The sequence below is a fragment of the Hippoglossus stenolepis genome, chromosome 7 (genome assembly GCF_022539355.2).
Source record: "Hippoglossus stenolepis isolate QCI-W04-F060 chromosome 7, HSTE1.2, whole genome shotgun sequence".
Classification (NCBI taxonomy): Eukaryota; Metazoa; Chordata; class Actinopteri; order Pleuronectiformes; family Pleuronectidae; genus Hippoglossus; species Hippoglossus stenolepis.
This window is the reverse complement of record NC_061489.1, coordinates 7,233,179-7,251,784: the sequence shown is the minus strand read 5'-3', so window position 1 is coordinate 7,251,784 and position 18,606 is coordinate 7,233,179. Positions and strand designations below refer to the sequence as shown.

Sequence of the window (18,606 nt, the reverse complement as noted above, 5' to 3'; positions counted from 1 at the left end):
CTTCAACAAAACTCTGTAGTTTATGTTCTTTGTTTCAAATGTTTACTGAACAGTGCATCTTCAAGTACAAAATGAAAAGGTATGACTAAGTACTTAAAGCAAACTACACCAGCATAATCCGAACAGTAGGTGTAGCAGGAACAGCAGGTAGGAATATAAGGTCAAAGACAAGCGTGCTGTCAAAGCTCCGCAGCTTCAACTAAGTGATCTTACAAGCACAGTATCAAAACACGAAAAAGATAAAAGCCAAAAGACGGACGAAGCACTGATGACCAAATAAACTTCTGACTCAATCACTTTAAGTTCATCTGTTTTTATTTGTCACATTTGAGAATAATTGATAAGAATTTATTTGAATTACCACTTCACAAAAAAACATATCTTACAAACAAATAAAAAACATCTATATTCTAAATTCAATTTGAAGGATTGTATTTGATGTGCAACAATTCCTTCATGGTAGACTTGGTCTCGAGCGATTCTAAGAACACATCATTGACATCAGGTCTATTCGTTCCTCACACTGGGTTTGTGTCACTGCTCTGTGTTATGCCACACTCTGAATAGTTTTCCTCCATCCAGCTGTTTCTTCTCAATGTGTTCACACAAAGTAGACAACAGAGGGTGGAAGAAGACATGTCTCACTCAGGGAGCCAAACAGAAACAACACCAGGACAGGATCAGTGTCGTTTTTTTTTAACAATCTCTGACCATGGCAGCCACTCAAGTCCTTTCCTATCCATGTCCCGATGGCTTGAAGACACAGGAGTGTTTTTCTGACAGAGACGGAGGACGAGGGCTCCTCTGTTGTCATTCCATGGAAAGCTGCACGCTCTCTGACTGACCTTGTTGTTGATTCTGCTGTTGCTCTATTTTTCTGGCTAAGAGACAAAAAGAGTCGGGGGAAGTTAAAGACAAACATAGAGAAACAGGTGTCTGTTCAGTGGGATCAGGATCTACATCATTAAACAAAAGAATTGAAAACACTAATCAGTGATGAAGTACAGAGAATCCAAAGTTCGATGAGGAACAACAACTGTGGAGGATCATGATTGACATTGTTAGTAAAATCTTTCAGAGAATCCTGAGTCATATTCCCAATGCAACATGAACGGCCCAGTCTTCTTCTTCATGTATCACTGTATCGCACTGACGGCTTGAACTGTACTGTATGTTTAGCTCATTCTCCAGACCCTCATCTCACCAAAAAACATATAATCCCTATTTTCCCCCCCTTTTTAAAACCTTGTAGAAGTATTTTACGATGGAGTATTAGGGGCCACATAAAGGGAGAAAAGGTATCAGAGATTTCGAGAGTTAAGTCATAATATTATGAGAAAAATGTTGTAAATGTACTGAAACAAAGACACAATATTACAAGTTTCTTTTCTTCAACGTGGCCCGACTACTCCATTGTAGTATTTGCATTGGTATGTAAAATGTAAACACTGTTCTTTTTTTGTTTCTTCTTCTCTCTCTATTTGTTTGAGAAATATAATCTAAGTTAAAAGAGAAGAAAATATTTTGCACGTCCCTTGAGACTAGTAGCCGGTAACTTCCCTTCTCTGCAAACGGACCCTATTGCCTACAGATCTGCTGTGGCCCCACTAAACTGAGCTGATAAATCCCATATTTCTCCATCTCCTCACCCAGAGAGTACATCTCCAGCTGCTGCCGCAGGCGGACCTTCTGCAGACTGTCGTAGAAGTTGGGCTCCGGGCTGCTGCCCACGGTGGGAGGCAGAGTGAAGATGCGCATGATCTTCCTCTTGTTTCTGGATTGTATGTGAACAAGGACAAACATTAACACTGCAAAGGGCAGATTGTTGTTCAGTGTTAACACTAAAACAGCATGCGTGAAAAATAGTCAAATTCTATTGTAGCAGCATATTTAGATAATTTAACTAATGCTGAAATTGATGCCACACAGCTAATAGCTAATATTTCAACATCAAGTCATTTGATCATCTAGTGGTGAAGTTGCATTTTGCAGGTGAATCCCCCCCCCCCTTCCAAACATGATAGAGAACCTGTGGTAGCCTGCAGTTTTCATAAAAACTCAAAAGATGTTTAGTTTGTCAAGTTTGGGCTACTGTAAAAAAACATGGCGGCCTCCGTAGAGCGGACCCCCTTCCTGATGTAAGTATAAAGTATTTGATTATAAATGGCCCATTCTACGGTAAAGAAAACAAATCGTACAATTTAGATGAAACACACTCGTGAGAACATCATTAGGATTCTTTTATATTCTAATTTCTGCCAAAAAATCCCTTTCACATAAATCGGACTCACTGAACCTTTAAACCGTCTGTGGCGGGTTTAGTCCTTTTGACAGACGGCGCTATGAGTCTGAATCACAGACCTGTGCTGTGCCTCTGTCGATCACAAGCTGAGAAACAGAACGAGTGAGTGAGAGCAGGAACAACCCGCGCTTACTTTCTGGCGTACATGAGCAGCCCGAAGCTGACCAGGATCACCAGCAGGTACACGTTCGTGGCCTCGTTCCACGCTTCGTGCACAGAGTAGTCTATAGTCTCAGGCTCGTTGCCTCCGTGAGCGCCCATCGAGACGGACCCGGTGGAACGATGCGTGAAAACAAAGAGATGTTGTGATCAAGCAGCTTCGCACTGGAGAGTCAGGCGACTGCTGTAAACACTGCGGCGCCACTTCCGCCTCCGTCTTATTCTACAGAGAAAGCAACCGCACGCTCCGGGGCGTGTCACTGCCCCCTACAGTCCAAAACCTGAACTCAACCGTGAGGACCCAGGAGTTGGATGTATTTTTGATCTATGCAGTTTATTCCTGTGCTTATTTTTGTCCATTAAAATTAATTTTTAATAATAATAATAATAATAATGCTTTTGGTTGGTCATCAAGCTCGGCTTTATTAACACCCAGTATCCTGCAATAGTGTGGTCAGGCCCATTCAGTCTGATGAATTACATCATACGCTCTGTATTAGGAAAACCACAATAACACTGGGTTGTTCATGACTTTGCTCTAATGCAGCTTTAATATATTAATAAATTGTCCTACTTCTATTTGATGTAATCTTGTGACAAAAATACACAGCCACACTTCAAGATGATGTCATCATAGACAAAAATAATAAGGTGCAACAATATAAAGTTGATATATCAAGTTTCAGTGTTTCTGAACCATTGTCTGAACTCTCCTGCACACGGCATTATTATATTACATTGTGATTTAGCCAATATCTAAAACATTTAAAACACTATGATGGTAAAAGTTTGAGATGTGATCTAACAATGACACTGATGGAATTTTCACAAACAAAAAAGTAGCTTTACAATCAGTTTGTTCTTTAAACCGTGTTTAATAATTTCAATACCATTCATTTTCAGCAATTACATGGTACCTTATGTACACAAATGACTTTATTGCATCACACTGTGGCTTTTTTTTTTCTTTTAAAATTATCTTATTTTTCAAAATAGAGTTTTACTAATTCATTACTACAGAATACATAAAGCTGCTTTCAACCTAAACGCTGTAATTGATGAGTGTAAACACAAGACAGAGACGAGAACCAAAGCTCAGTACACATAAAGAAACATAATATAAAGGACAACAGGCTTGGGGTCCAATAAACACAGTGGGTTCGTCAGGTTACAACTGAGAAGTGTTTCCTACAAGGTAGAGAGAAAAACAAATATCCAAATAGCATGATTGTTACAACTCCACAAAAGATGTTAGTGATTCATCCACACATTGTTGTTGATTTTCAGAGTAAAATAAGTTATTGGCTAAAATGTTGGGCACATGTGCTCAAGTAACCAGCTGAAAGCCAAACCAGTTCTACAGCACAGACAGAAAAACTTCTCGTAAGACTCAGATCATTCAGAATGGAAGTAAGTGACGTAGAATCCATCTGTGGCAGAAATACAGCAGGAGTGCTTGTAGAAAACCAAAATAACAAAGGAGAAAAGGACAGAGGATGTCTGAGACCACAACCAAAAGACAAAACACAACTAAATGCTTCAAAATAAGACTTTTTGCAAAGAACATGTGGCAAAAAAAAGGTTCAGTGTGTAAGATTTAGGTGAAAGGGATCTACTGGCAGAAGCTGAATATAAAAGGATCCTGCTGATGTTTTCACTAGTGGGTTTCATGTAAATTGTCTGAATTGTTCTTTTCTTTACCCTAGAATGAGCCTTTTATATTTAAATACTTTATATTTACATCAAGAGCTTGTCCTCGCTACGGAGGCTGCCATGTTTTTTACAGTAGCCCAGACTGGACAAACTAAACCGCTTTTGAGTTTTTATGACAACTGAAGGTTACCACAGGTTCTCGTTCTTGTTTGGAAGGGGAGGGAGAGGTGAGGGGGATTCAGCTGCAACACGCAACTTCACCACTAGATGTCACAGAATTCTACACACGGAACCTTTAAGTCTTTTAAGCTATGACAACTGGTCAGTCCATCACTCAGTCGTCATATATACACAAAGGGAGAGAAAAAAAATTAAATCAAAGCTTTATCACTGAGGAAAACTTGAAAGCCAGCAGTAAATAAGCCGTCATTTATCATTTATTTACAATACAGGTAAGCCATTTCTAAACAAGGGTATGCAAATAAGTGATGCAAGTTGTTAGTTACTGGACCACACGGTATGGTGACGATTTAAACATGCAGTGTTTCAGTGCTCCCTCTAAGCCTTGAGAGTGAAATGGAACCACAACACTCAGCAGGTAGAAAGACAGACCAGCTCACTTCCATTTCCACATCACAAAGAAAAACTCTTAAACTCTGGTGTATTTGCAAGATTTGAAGGTTGTTCTTTTTTTTTTACTTCATCATTTCATAGACACTGTGTATAAACGGTAGTATTTCCTCATGTATTTGCCGCTATAACCTGAAATTCAGTGGATTAAACTCAAGCTTCAGATTAGCAGAGTTTGGCTGGTACAGATAAAGATCCCTACAACCAGTTAGGGCTCAAATAAAGCCAAAAAACTTCCAGTTTCTCCTGTAATGTTATGAAAAAGTTAACTTTTTGGCCTCACAGCATCTAAAGAATAAGGCCAAACTCTGCTCGTCTTGCCTGATCTGTCCCTCTGTCAGCGGTGGCTGTATTAGTAGCAGTGGATAAACGCTGGTTCAGCATCTATAAGCGATTCCTCTTGTTGTATTATGATGCAGTGCATAGCTTTGTGTATCTGCAAGCGTCTAGGCTGTTTCAGCATTAGCACTGGTTATAAGCAGGTTAGACTGAGGTCAATATCTAATCAAAGCATTCGCAGTATTACTGTACCTACCTTAGTAGTTCTAGCAGAAGCTAGCAATTATAGCTGTAGCACGTAACGCTAGTATAAGTAAGCAATATGTCAAGCTATGCAAAAAGGCTACTAAAATCTACATTACTTTAAACAAAAAACATTATTATGGTAGCCTACTCAAAGCGAATGCGTGCAGTGATGAAGATTTAGCGTGGTTTCTGAGCTCTATGGCAGTGGCTGGGCGTGGAGAGAGCAGGCATAGAGGGAGCACTGATTGATTCACTGCTGTCACATCAGTATGTCCAGGTCGTCGCTATGGTCGTCCTCCTCTGTCACCCGTAGTGACAGCACCTCCTCGTTCAGAAAGAGTCCGCTCAGGCGCTCCTTGCGGGCCTGTCGCTGCTCTTTCAGCTGCCGCTTGCGGAGGGCTTTCTGCTGGAGCTTACGCTGCTTTGAACGTTTCTGAAAGACAGTGTGACGAAGAGAGAGGTGAGTGACGATGACTGGACGAGGATCAAGGAGATCATTTGACCATCTCACATGCTCTGAGAAATGGTAAGGCTGTAAAAGTAACCCACGTGTATTTAACTGTACTGTTATTAACTAGTATATGAATTAGTTACAATTAGGGTTTGGTATAGTTTGACAGCACTAAATTGAGACTTTAAACATGTTTCCGGTGCCTAAACGGTGTCAGAATCGATACTTTTACTTACAAAAAGCACAAAGTGACGGTCGGCGATAAGAGCGGCTTGTTTATTGCTAAGACAAATTGGAAGATGAAATTTAACACAATAAATTTTAACAGTTTAAAGTATACTTAACTTAAACATACAAATATAAATAAGTGCCAAACTCAAACAATTGTACTTAACATAATCACATAATAAATCAAACTGCAATAATTTAACAGTTTCAGTGCTCAATAAAGTAAAATACTCCAAACTCATCATCGATTGCCCCCACCTATTTGTCCAATGGAAACAAATGTGTAGGAACTGGTGAGTGATTTAGGTACCTGATTTCTGTACCCCACCCTACTTACAATAAAAACAACATGTAATTGGAACTATGGGATTAGACACATTAAGGTAAAAAAAAAAGTACCCCTTCCCCTGCAATTCTTCCCTGTTTTTTTTAGGGGAAATGATGGAATGATAAAACACAATAAACACATCACCTATAAAACTATAGACTATCTCATCCAGAAGTCTCTTACTTTAGAGTCTCGTATACGTTCTGCAGCACTGGAGAGGTTTCCATCACTGTGCGCTCTGCTGATGTTGGCAACACTGCCTCCACTACAAGCCGAGGCTGTGCCACCTGCAACAACAGGAAATACAAACACTATTAAAACCAGACAGGCTAAGCTGAAAGTTTGACTCTGATCTGAAATGCCCCACTCAACAGGCTCCTCTTGTGGCAGCACTGTTGGTGCATCTTAACTGCTAACTAACCAGGCAGCATCTTACCTGCTACAGAGTTGGAGGCTGTGGAGCAAGTGGAGGAGCTGGTGGAGCTGACCATGCTGGCATTACTGCTGCTGGCTGCGCTCACGCCGCCGGTGCTGGCGCTGCTGTGACTGCTCCTCTTCCAGCCCTCTCTGATGCTGCTGGCCCGCTGCCTGGGGCTGTGCTCTCTGATGTAGTTACGCACCTGAGGACAACACACTCACTGTAAATCAATCTTTTCACACGCAAAGTAACACTTTTATCCTGCTGACATTGTGCAGAGATGCATTAGCAGCGAGCGCTTCTCTCACTGCAAATAAATAATGACAAAACAAACTCATACAACTGAATCCTTAAGACTGTCAACAAGCTCACATCTATCTGTATAGTCATACTGGACATATTGATTTAAACAAGCAAGTGCAATGTATGAAGTAGACCTGCTGATAATGCAATATCATACACATATAATCACCTTTATAAATTGGTTGTTTTGTCAACTTTCAAGTTTTTTCTGTAATGTTTTGTGTGAAAGAAAAACTGTTTTGTATATTGGTGCAGTAACTCAGTATTGTGAAAGTGTTTTTGTGTTTTAAGATCAGTGCCCACCTGTTTGAGCTTCTCGTCTGTGAGACAGTTGAGCTCGATGATGAACTCGCTGTCGGTGGGAGAGATCTGAGCACATGGGTCGATGATCTTGATGATGTCCAGCTGCTCCCTGAGGCCCATCTCTGTGCTGACCTTCCGACTCAGGTACTCTATGTACTCCACCTGGAAGTGGAGACGAACACACAGAGAGGTATTGTCTGTTCACTGTCTGTTTATGAGCCTGCAGAGAAGTAAGCTAGTAGCTTGAGTGAGGTTTTCAGCTTTATCGTTGTTGATTCTGAACTCGGCAGTAGCTCAGAGAGGTGCGTCGGCTTTGTTTACCTGTTCATCGTTGGTCATGGCACTCCAAGGAAGTTCATCCAGGTTACGATGAGGGTGGGACTTCGGCTTTCTCTTGGAAAACAAACAAGGTGAACTTGGCACGCTCGGGATGATGTCAGAGAGGACATCACTGCCACTGGCAATGTCACTACCTGGCAACTGAGAGGACAACAGAGAGAGATGTGGAGAAGACAGACTGTTTAGAAAAGACTTCCAGGTACTGTTTGATTTTAATCAGATCAATCACTTTCATATCAATGTCCAATCAAATAATGAAAATCATTAGTAAACTGACCAAAAGGCCAAATAATAACCAACCTGCCACTCAAACTCGCTGTCAGACCAGTCCCAATAGGTGCTGATGGAGGAGGAGACGTCACTGCAAACACTGCCCTCTGGAAACAAGTCCAGCGATGTTAGTTCCTGGTCATCTAGAAGGGAGTAACAGTCCTCCTGGTCCCCCACAGACACAGAGGAGAAGAGCTCCTCACTGCACTCCGAGCTGGCAACACTCGTTCCACAGGAAGTGAGGTTCCATCTGCAGAGAACAATGAGTGGATTAGAAAGTTAGTGAAAAACATAGTAGGAGGGATAGAGACAGTGCCAACCTTCTATAGTATAACAATGCCATTTCACAATATCGTCATTACCATACCACATGATGATGAATGAGTTAATCTAAATAAATTGTAGATTTTGTCTCTAATGTTACTGGTTGTAATATTTACTGCATTACTAAACTATATGATGTCTTTTTCAGACTTTGTAGTGATGTCATGATGATGATGTCATTGCTACCATATGATCATTAATTATTTTTCAGTCATCTCTATAGTTTTAAAGGATGCACGGATACCTCAAAAATATTTCTTATTTATCAATGGTGTATTGTTTTAACTTTATTGTGACTTCTTCATGATGTCACTTTTCACATATTATATTATGGGGGATGATTTTCTTAACAATACAAGCGCTCAATTGTTTCTCCATTATTTGCAAAGCGGTCTTAGAAAATGTGTTTTTAGGATAATGTATTTCTTGACCTTTGAGACTTCAAAAGTCAATTATCTGAAAACACCCTCTGAAGCAATATTCCCTCCAAGTTTGGGGAAAATACATCTGTTATTTTGTCCAAGCACACCCACATGCTGGCACATACACACACGAGCAAAAACAATACCCTTCCAGCTACACCAACACACAGTGTAATGATATGACTCATATCTGAAAATTGTTCTGATAATTTTCCAGAGAGTACGTGCAGTACAACAAGATAAGGACACACGATTTAAAGGGATCCAAACATCTGAACATCAAAACATCTAACAATGTCAACAGAGTTTACCTTCTCAGGGGATATATACAAATATCTACAGTATGCAGGACCCATTGTGTGCAATATATCAATACACTCAAGATTTATAGCTAGGTTTTTTTAAGGCTTCAAAACAAGAGAATAACATGATACTTTTATCCACATTTTATAAGGGCGGCAATTTTCTGTGAAATATGTGATTATGATGCTAATTTTCAGGCTGTAATCTTTAACTGTATTCCAAACATTGTTACTCTTTCATAGTGGCAAGAGGTATGGTACAGTTTTTGTTTGTTTTTTGCATGTGTTTATGTATTTTATTGTATAAGCAAGAAGTGTTTTGTAGCAGTTTTAGGAGGTAAAAATAGAAACATACATTGGTACTAATATGCTGTCACAGCTGTAAACAAACTTGACCAGCACTGTCAGCCAGGAATCATGCTTCTTGACATTCATCAATGGTTAGGTAAGGTGAACATCAACAGTTGCAGCAGCACATCCTGCAGCAGTTTGTGTTGGGTCCAGATTTTGAGCCACACCATAGAGGTCAACGTCTTCAGTTAAATGCCAAAACAATGGCATCTTCTTACACATCACCATTGCATGTTTCACCTGACAGTTTTAGTTTACCTCAGAGAAAGGTGACGCACATGTGTGAATCAGCCAGTACTCGATCTCTACTTGCCTGTTACTGTTGAAGCGGAGTAGAGGATCTGTTCTGTGACAAGATGAGAGCTGACAGCCAAAGTCACTGACGTCCAGGGTTCCCACATCACTGAGGTTGGCTCTTTGGGAGAGGAGAGGGAACGGCTCCTCCGGGGCCAAAAACTTCTCATACAGTGACTCAGACATGGTCAGATGCACCTGACACAGAAAGACAAACATCAGACACAAATAACAGGGAAACTTTCAATACAGCTACAGCCTCAATTATTACATTAAAGCTGAATAAACAGACCTTTTACACTCTCAACATAAATCAAAGTAATTATGTATCAGTTGCAAGGCTATTGTACTGATAGGTTACTGTGTTTGTGACTCTGCTCATTGTTATTTTTCACTAAATTAGGTTCAGGTTCTAGACAAATGTGTTTGTTAACTATGGACACATGACAAACTATTAATATTTTAGATTTGTGGCTTTGTGACAGGTGTCCACAAACATTAGCTAGCTAAATGACCATGAATGAATGTTACGGTACAGGGTGGAGAAATAAGCTTTACATGGACAACATGAATCTTAAACTGTGTTAATAATGATGTTCTCCTCATGTAGCTGTCATAAAGCATCCTGACAGATTTCTGATTTCACAAATATCCCTGTAAAGGAGATGTTGAAAAGATTCAGGCAAAACACAGAACACAGTTCTATTTGTCACAATTGAGTAATAAACCTTTAAACCTCTTTATTTTGAGTATATTTTGGAATAATTCGCAAATAACTCAGTTTCTGATCACTTTGGTCTAAACGATACATTTATAAACCAAAACAAACTGCCCTAAAACCTTATTAAACTATAAAAATTAGCCACATTCACTAAATATATAAAAGAACAAAATTTGAGGATTAACCTATTTAGTTCAATTTGAACATTAATGAATGGACTTCAATGGACTCGACTTTCATGTGTAAGTTTATCTTTCTTTCATAAAATATATTAATATCAGCAGTTAACAGTTAATTAACAATTTTAGAGGTCATTGTTGTTAATATTACTTACTGATGTATAATTATAATCCCTGATAATGATAAATAAACGGAGTCCATGCTGATTGTTTACACAACCATTGAATATTATACATGTTATATATATCGCTCATGTAGCTTGATTGTTTAAATCTTTTTTGAAAGTTGTTTTCAATAGAAGCTCTCTCGCGTCCGCTTAAGTTCGGTTACACTTTAAATGACAGGTTATCGTATTCAGTAAAAACAAACAGTTGGCTCGGCAAAAACCAAAACAACACACGCTAACAGCGTTAGCTCGATGCTAATGCTACACACGTCCACGTAGCGTTTACCGGGTCATAGAACGACGTCCAACTAATCGTTTCTACGCGGTAACAAACCTGTGCGGTGTGAAAACACGCTGGGGGTGTACCGGAGAAGCTGCGAGTGTTATAGAAACCCACCTTTTCTCGTTCAGAGGGAGAACATCTCTGCTGCCTCCATTTGCAAATCCTTTCTCTTCTGTCGCTGATCGGAGCCGTCACCGCGAGACTCCCGGGAGCGAGCGAGGCGCGCGTCATGTGACCTGGAGGCGGAAGCTGTCACATAAACAGAAGAGAAGCAGAAGAGGAGGACAACACTTCTTCTTCTGCTGCTGTAAATGTACCGTCTATTCGCCCTGTTTTCTGTGTGTATTGTACACGAGTGTGTGCTCAGTCATGGCCTCCAGAGACACCAGCTTCCTAGGAGGCAGGATACCACCGGAAATTGAGTCTATGTCGAAAAGCCTGAAGGATGTGGACCACGAAATGTTCAGAAGAATTTTGAAAGGTACGTGCTAATCCCTCTGTCTCTTTAATGTTACATCATCACACACTACAGACTTTCACAGCTTTATATAGCATGTCTGTGGATATATATATATATATATAATGTATAATCAACTGACCTTTAATTAGTGGCAACCTTTACTGCTAATCTGTGATATGTGTATTGGTTAGTGTGATAACAGACAGCTATGTGGAGGAGACTGGTGACTGGGAGACTCTTTAGATAACGTGTCTGTGAATATAATGTCCCCCTGCAGCTGTGGTCAGTGCCCTGGAGGGGAAGGACAGCAGGGACGTGATGAAGGCGATAGCAGAGAGCAGCACCATCCCACAGGAGAGACTCAGTCACATCATAGCCGGCATGTACCGAGTGCTGTCCGAGGCCATCCGCATCCCCACATCGTCGCTCAAACAGGAGGTACACGCCGCCGGCCGTCACTGCAAATCACAGTCTGCAACAAACTGACAGTTAACCACCAAAATCATGGTGTTTGCAGCTGAATTCATCCATAGTTTTCTCACTCAATACAAGATATGACTGGTGTCCTGTTATTACACAGCATACAAATAAGCAGGGGTTGAATATTTTCTTACATGGGAACCCTGATAAAATTAAGTGTAGTGAAAAACATTATTCTGCATACATACTATTAATGGACACCATATGACACCATGCTTTTTTTCTAAACATATTTTGGCATGTTACAGTGAGAGAAGTACTGGCCTAAAATAATAAAGTGAAGGATGGATCAATGGCTTTTAGCTTCTTCGTTTTCAGGCTCCTACTATCACGTCTTAAACCACTCTACATTCTACATAGGGCACATGTCCTCTTACTGATTTTTTTAGTGTGCAGTGTATGTACTATTTAGTGCAATGATGCAATGTACTTTATGTCCATACTGTCCTTGTTGAAAGTGTTCAAAACTGAGCACATGACTGCAGACTCAGCTTTGATGCAGTCTGTGCTGACACTGCGCCTGCTGTTGTTCCTTAGCACTTTAACAGAACAGATGTGAATAAATAAATAAATAAATTGCAGGTGGTACACTTACAGACACATGTTGTTTTCTGTTCCTGAAGTTTAGTTGACAGTGTGATTTCATAGTCGCAGTTTGATTCATGCACATTTATGGACATATTTCAAAATTGTCTGTTTTTGTAGTAAAGTATGTAATTTTTTTATGTGCTGGCTACAAAAATACTGCATGATAACAATAAGAATACCAGACACAACATATACTATGAGGATATAGTGTGGAATGAAGACACTGCTGTAAAAAAGCTTTATTAAAGGCCTTAGCTGCCCATGGTTTATCTGCCTGTTTAGATCCACACCTGTGTGGGTATCCAGGTCACATAATGCTATTTACATCCCTTTCATGAACTGAATTGTGTTTTTTTTTACAATCAGCATGTTTATATTCATATAGAGAATTCAACAGTTTCTGCTTTGTCCCTGTTTAGGCCTTCAAAGATGATCTCAGAGAATTAAGGTAAGGCTTTTCATGTTTGTATCACACACTCAATGTTTTGATTATCACTCATGTTCATAAATAACACAATGACAGCCTTGAATGCTAAATTTGTTGTGTGTATTTCTGTCAATTAGGATACCTGAAGACTTTATCACAGATTTCTCCAGTGTGGTGTTTGGAAATCGGTATGTTGAATTTACACAATTTAACACAATGTTATTGTGTTATCTGCCCACAGAACTCAATAGACTATTAATGCAGTAAAGAGGAAAGACATTTTTTTATTTGTATCATTACATGAATGACCTCTGTCCCATCATATTGACATCAGATATTTGTCCATGAATAACTGAACTGCTGCTGTTGTTGGGGCATTCAGATGCCATTGATGGAGATGTTATGATTCCCATCTCTCTTTGTATTTGTAGACGTGCAGCTCTAGAGGAAGCGACCTCCCAGAATGATCCTCACCTACCCACAATAGAAGACTTTAAATGGAGAGTGGATGTTGCCATTTCTACAAGGTAATATACTGAGGTGGAGAGAAAACACTGTATCCTGAGAAATGTATTCATAACAATTGTCATAACCTTTTCAGCAAAATGTTCAAGAGACCGCTGTTATTCTGAATAACTTTGAATGACATAACACAAAGTTGTTAACAAGTTAGTCTATTTGTGTGTGTTTTTATAATCTGTCTTACAGAGTATGAGGTGTCTAATGTTTCCAGTGTCTGAAATATACACGCCATAGTTAATTCTATTGAAAATATAACACATTTAACAGCTGAAATTGTACAGAACTGGAAACACTTTTTTGCTGACAGTTGATGTTTGGACCACACTGTATAGAAGCACCTCAGAAAAAGACCTTGAACATCAAAGATGTGACCAAAATGTTTGTGTATTTTCCAGTTGTATTGTGGGAATTGTTAGATGATGAAGTAGATTTGGCCTCAGTGTGATGAAGTCAATGTTTTTCTGTCTCTCCAGCTCTTTATCCAGGGCTCTGCAGCCTTCTGTACTGATGCAGATGAAACTGTCAGACGGGAGTTTAAGTCGCTTTGAGGTACATAAACTAATGATATGACTCTTTACATGAATATTCATCCTGTTTTCATTGTCAGTTTATGCAGAGTCTGATAGAAATGCTGTGAGCTGATGAAAGAAGTTTCTGGAGACTCAGACCTTTTTAAAGCAGGCAAATGTATAGAAGCTCGATCGATCAAGGAGAAGAGAGATGAGAACAAGTTAACACTGTGTAATGATATCACCATTTCCAAGGATTCATTCATCGTAGACTGTATATAACCCTTTACCACACCATACATACTACATGTACAAACAGTTTATTCTTCATGGAACCACATCACAACTATACATGTGTGAAGCTTCCATTGGTCACCTAAACACTAAACCACATTTGACCTTAGTCATGCTGACTACTCTCAAACCGTTTGACCCACTTTGAGAAGACTTTTGTAACTTATTGGCACTGAGACCTGTGAAAGCTGTTAACCTCCTTCTCCCTCCCTCTCCCTCCCTCTCTCTCCCTCGCCCTCCCTCTCTCTCTGGGGGTTTCCACTACAACTAACTGACATTGATTTTCCAGGCACTTGGATTTCCTTCTTCCTAAACTCTCAGGTCTTAAAATCAGCAACTGCACATGCACATTTTTGGGGGGATTTCAATGAGTGTTAAGTAGATTCCAGTTTGCATTAGAATTTACATAAGCTGGACTTTCAGAAACCCATAGGTATTTTATAGATGGTCATTTTATCCCCATGGTGAATGCTAGCTCTGCACTGCAGTGTGTGTATGTGTGCGCGCGTGCATGTGTTCCAAGTTTATCTTCAGCCTGTTCGTAGAAAGAAGTTGGTTACTAGCCAGTGGACCAATGTAGGTCAGTTTCAGTTCTTACATAATAGGATCACATTGTAAAAATGAAGTAACCTCTATAAACTGCAGCCTAACCTAGAACCTGTACTTCACAGATTATTTCTGACATATTTTGACAACGGTGTGTCTTTGTTAATTTTCAGTATCAAAAACAATAGCACCACCCAAAAACAACCCATATAATATAATCATAACATTTGTTACTTGTATTGTAACAATGCATCTGTACTTAGTTGGTGATGTGTGATGAAAGCTGTTAATGTAAAGGGTGAGCAGACAAAATCAATCGTCCACAAAATTAGTAAGAGATAGGCTCAACAGGGGGCGCTGTACTCCTGCCACAATATACTTGCCTTGTAATTGTAAAATAGAAGCATGATTAGACACTTAACTCTTTTCAAAGAAGGCTAGTAATGTGGACAGAAACAAGAGGGATGACTTCTCCTACTGCTGTCGTTGCACCTAGCGCTGCAGTTACGTAATCAGATCCCAGCGGGATTAGAAGATTAGGAGCAACAACATCCGCTGTGCAGATTCTATTGATGGACTTTATCTCTACCTGGTATGTGTCTCTCAGGATCTCTTCCGGAGTCTGAATAACCGATATGTTCTGCTATAATCACAAAAAACGGACAGAAGAGATCGCTGCTGCTCCTTTTTAATGGCCTCACTTTTAACTGTCAGATGTGTCACGAACACAGATACAAACATATGATGACTGAATGACTCTCTAGAATGGCTGTCCTGTCATCGCTACTGAGTTGTCATAGAACTATGCTTTATCATTATTATTATTATTATTATTATTATTATTATTATTATAGTTTGAAAAATATAAAGTAAATGAAATTTGTAGAAAAAAATTGATAATCAGCAACATAAGTAGTAGAAAAAAAGAAAACATAACAACAGGAATATTGAGTAACATAAATCAACTTTGATTAACATTTCGTTTTTTGTCTGAAAAGGAGTAGAAAGAAGCAACATGCTTGTCTTGTCCAACCTCACCCTGCGTCACCCATTCCATCAGCACATCCATGAAAGTGTAGAATTGCTATCTCTCTATGTTACATGTAGGTGTTCGCATCCTATTGGATAGTTAAGTTATGTATTCCTAAATCCCATTGTGTCCTTACGTCTTGCCACTGGTGTAATACGCAGAAGAGTTGGAGTGATGCCTCTCTGTCTGGGCGCATCTGAGTTAGATATGAAAGTCCTTTAACGTAGACACTACAAGGTACTGCTGGTTGGTCCTTTATCTATAACCTGACCTTGGGTACTGCTTGGAGAGAGAAGGGAGTATGTGGAATGAGACAGGGTCTATTCTCCTAATGGTGTACAGTAATGTGTGAGGATGGTCAAACAGTCCTTCACAGACATCATGTGTGATCTTTATGGCTCTTTTTTCTTAGCTTTACTTTTGCCACGCAACTGTTTTTGTGACATTGACAGTGATTTGTTGTTTTCCCGTTCAGGTGCCTGTGTCTAAGTTCCAGGAGCTCCGTTACAACGTGGCGTTGATTCTCAAAGAAATGAACAATCTGGAGAAAAGGAGCATTCTCCAAATCCAAGACTAATGCACCATGTGGGGGTTTTAGGAAATCAAACCGTCTTTTCTACTTGACTTTAAGTTTGTGAGATTTTATGGAAATTTACTGCTCACACACACACACACACACACACACATGTGCTCTGTGAGCGTTTGCATCCAACAGTGTCAAGTGATAAGAACAGCGCAGGAAGGATCGTCATCAGGCTGCACCACATGAATAAAGACCAGACTGTTTTCTGTGTTTCAGCCTGTGTGTAAAACAAATCTATAAATCAGACTGTATCGTTTGTTTACTTGACTTTGGTTGTTATCACTTTAAATTTCCATTATTCAGTTTAGTCAACAGTATATCTGAGACGGCTGCAAGTGCAGCCAAGTGAAATCTTAGACACTCTCACTTGGCCACTTAGACAGGCGTCATGTGATCTGCTCTTTTGATTTAGACTGAAATTCGGTTCAGATGCTCCTGAAATTTGAGAACGAAGAAAGTGTTATGTTTTCATGTTTTTATACATGGGACAGAAAAAAAGCACTGTTGTATAAAAAGTTAAATGATGATTGTCCTGTTATTTCTTACGTGTTTTTCATGATAACATCAAGAATGTTTACATCTGTAACCACATTTACCTAATAAAATCGATCTGTTATTGTCTTTGCAAAGAACAGATTATGTGCTTTTGACAGGATGAATCGGCCTGACTTTGATCTTGATGTTTCCTATGGCACCACCCTCAGGTTCACATTTGTGGTTCTGAATGAAATGTCGGTTATCTGTATTTCCTCCATTACTGTAACTTCATACTTATGCACTTTTCCTTCAGCAGTATAGGACAATAGACAAGATTACACCTGCTAAGCATTAGCATATTAGCATTAGACTGTGTCCACAATTGTCACCCAGGGAGCAATTTGAATTGGATTTAATCTGAAAAATAAATGTCTTACATTTTTTTAAATGAAGAATTCTGTTAAATGTTAAATTCTTATAGAAAATGAATTACTTTGTGTCGACAAACAAACCCCTTAGAGGCAAACGTAGGATTTAAAAAAGGAACAGTACATAATGTGGTCATTCACTGGAATAAAGGTACTTTAAAATCCAGACATTTCTAGTGTGTGACTTAAAATTTGGAATCTGTAAATTTGTAAACTTTTAAAAACTAGATTTAGTTGTGATAACTGGGCAAACATTTGTTTCCAGTTGGTACTGACAATTTGTTGCTTATCTAATTTTCCACATGAAAACAAACATAAAAAGTTCTGTTCCTGCCATGAAATGCTAAAAATGTCATATGATGATCATACAGGCTTTAAGCAGTATGACAAATTCAGATGTTCACAAGTTCATATCTGATTTAAGATCCAGCCTCTAACCTTAAGTCCTGTATGTTTATGCATTCCTCCTAAAATGAACGCCCTGAAAGATGAGATTTCCACAGTGAAAAGTGAAACCTCTGGTGAGATCCATCACGAGTATCCATCTTTCCATCATTTCTTTTCAGCCAAGAAGAGTTTTATAAGTAAAGTGACCTCTCAGAGCTGCTGGTCCTGACCCAGTATTTACTATCCACCAGGTGAGCTGGCTAGACTGCATTGTTGAACTATATTCAAACACAACAAACTATCAAAGTGTGAGAAGATCTCTGATTAGTGTGTGTGTCTGTGTGTGCGTGTGACTGACTGGCCAGCAGTGTGTGTGTGTGTGTGCCCACTATGTGTATATGCTTGCATATCCACCAGGTGAGCTGGCTAGACTGCATTGTTAACCTATATTCAAACAAACACAACAAACTATCAAGGTGTGAGAAGATCTCTGATTAGTGTGTGTGTGTGCCCACTATGTGTATATGCTTGCATAATACCTGTGTCAGTCTGTCTGTGTCTGCAGCAGTGTGTATGTCCAGCAGCGTGTGGGTGTGTCTGTGTGTGGGATTGAGTTCACAGGCTAGACTGGTCGACCTATATTACCAGCACCGCTGCTGCTTCTACTGACATGGACACTGATCGACAGAGTAGCCTGTAATCCTCACTCACTATCCTTACACTGCAAACCCCCGCAGCAAACCCTGCTTATTTAGAGACTGGAGGAAATACTACTGATAGGCTTTAGGTAGAGCTAATAATACCATGCGGCCTAGTGTCAGAAGCCTTTGTAGGGCAACTACCTTAACTGGTAATTAAACTATGACCCTTAAGCATAACCTACTTCTACTTTTAGCCTTACAGGGAGTCTGTGAATACACAAG

At 39.6% G+C, this 18,606-nt stretch overlaps 3 protein-coding genes across 3 annotated transcripts; 1 reads left to right on the top strand and 2 right to left on the bottom strand.

Moving 5' to 3' along the window:
* Positions 1-297: 297 nt before the first annotated feature.
* On the bottom strand, positions 298-2,691 carry smim19 (small integral membrane protein 19). The gene is made up of 3 exons (XM_035160907.1): positions 2,436-2,691; positions 1,650-1,774; positions 298-881 (listed from the first exon to the last, which is right to left on the bottom strand). Exons 1-3 carry the CDS (start codon positions 2,561-2,563, stop codon positions 811-813), a joined length of 324 nt encoding a protein of 107 aa, XP_035016798.1. The 5' UTR covers positions 2,564-2,691; the 3' UTR covers positions 298-810.
* A 625-nt stretch (positions 2,692-3,316) lies between these two features.
* On the bottom strand, positions 3,317-11,198 carry fam199x (family with sequence similarity 199, X-linked). The gene is made up of 8 exons (XM_035161405.2): positions 11,067-11,198; positions 9,622-9,800; positions 7,940-8,159; positions 7,622-7,780; positions 7,301-7,462; positions 6,713-6,896; positions 6,460-6,563; positions 3,317-5,702 (listed from the first exon to the last, which is right to left on the bottom strand). The coding sequence occupies exons 1-8, from the start codon at positions 11,181-11,183 to the stop codon at positions 5,529-5,531; spliced, it is 1,299 nt and encodes a 432-aa protein (XP_035017296.1). The 5' UTR covers positions 11,184-11,198; the 3' UTR covers positions 3,317-5,528.
* commd5 (COMM domain containing 5) lies at positions 11,189-17,041 on the top strand. Its single transcript, XM_035161407.2, has 7 exons — positions 11,189-11,433; positions 11,690-11,850; positions 12,900-12,928; positions 13,045-13,095; positions 13,339-13,434; positions 13,903-13,978; positions 16,284-17,041. The coding sequence occupies exons 1-7, from the start codon at positions 11,322-11,324 to the stop codon at positions 16,383-16,385; spliced, it is 627 nt and encodes a 208-aa protein (XP_035017298.1). The 5' UTR covers positions 11,189-11,321; the 3' UTR covers positions 16,386-17,041.
* The last annotated feature ends 1,565 nt before the right edge of the window (positions 17,042-18,606 follow it).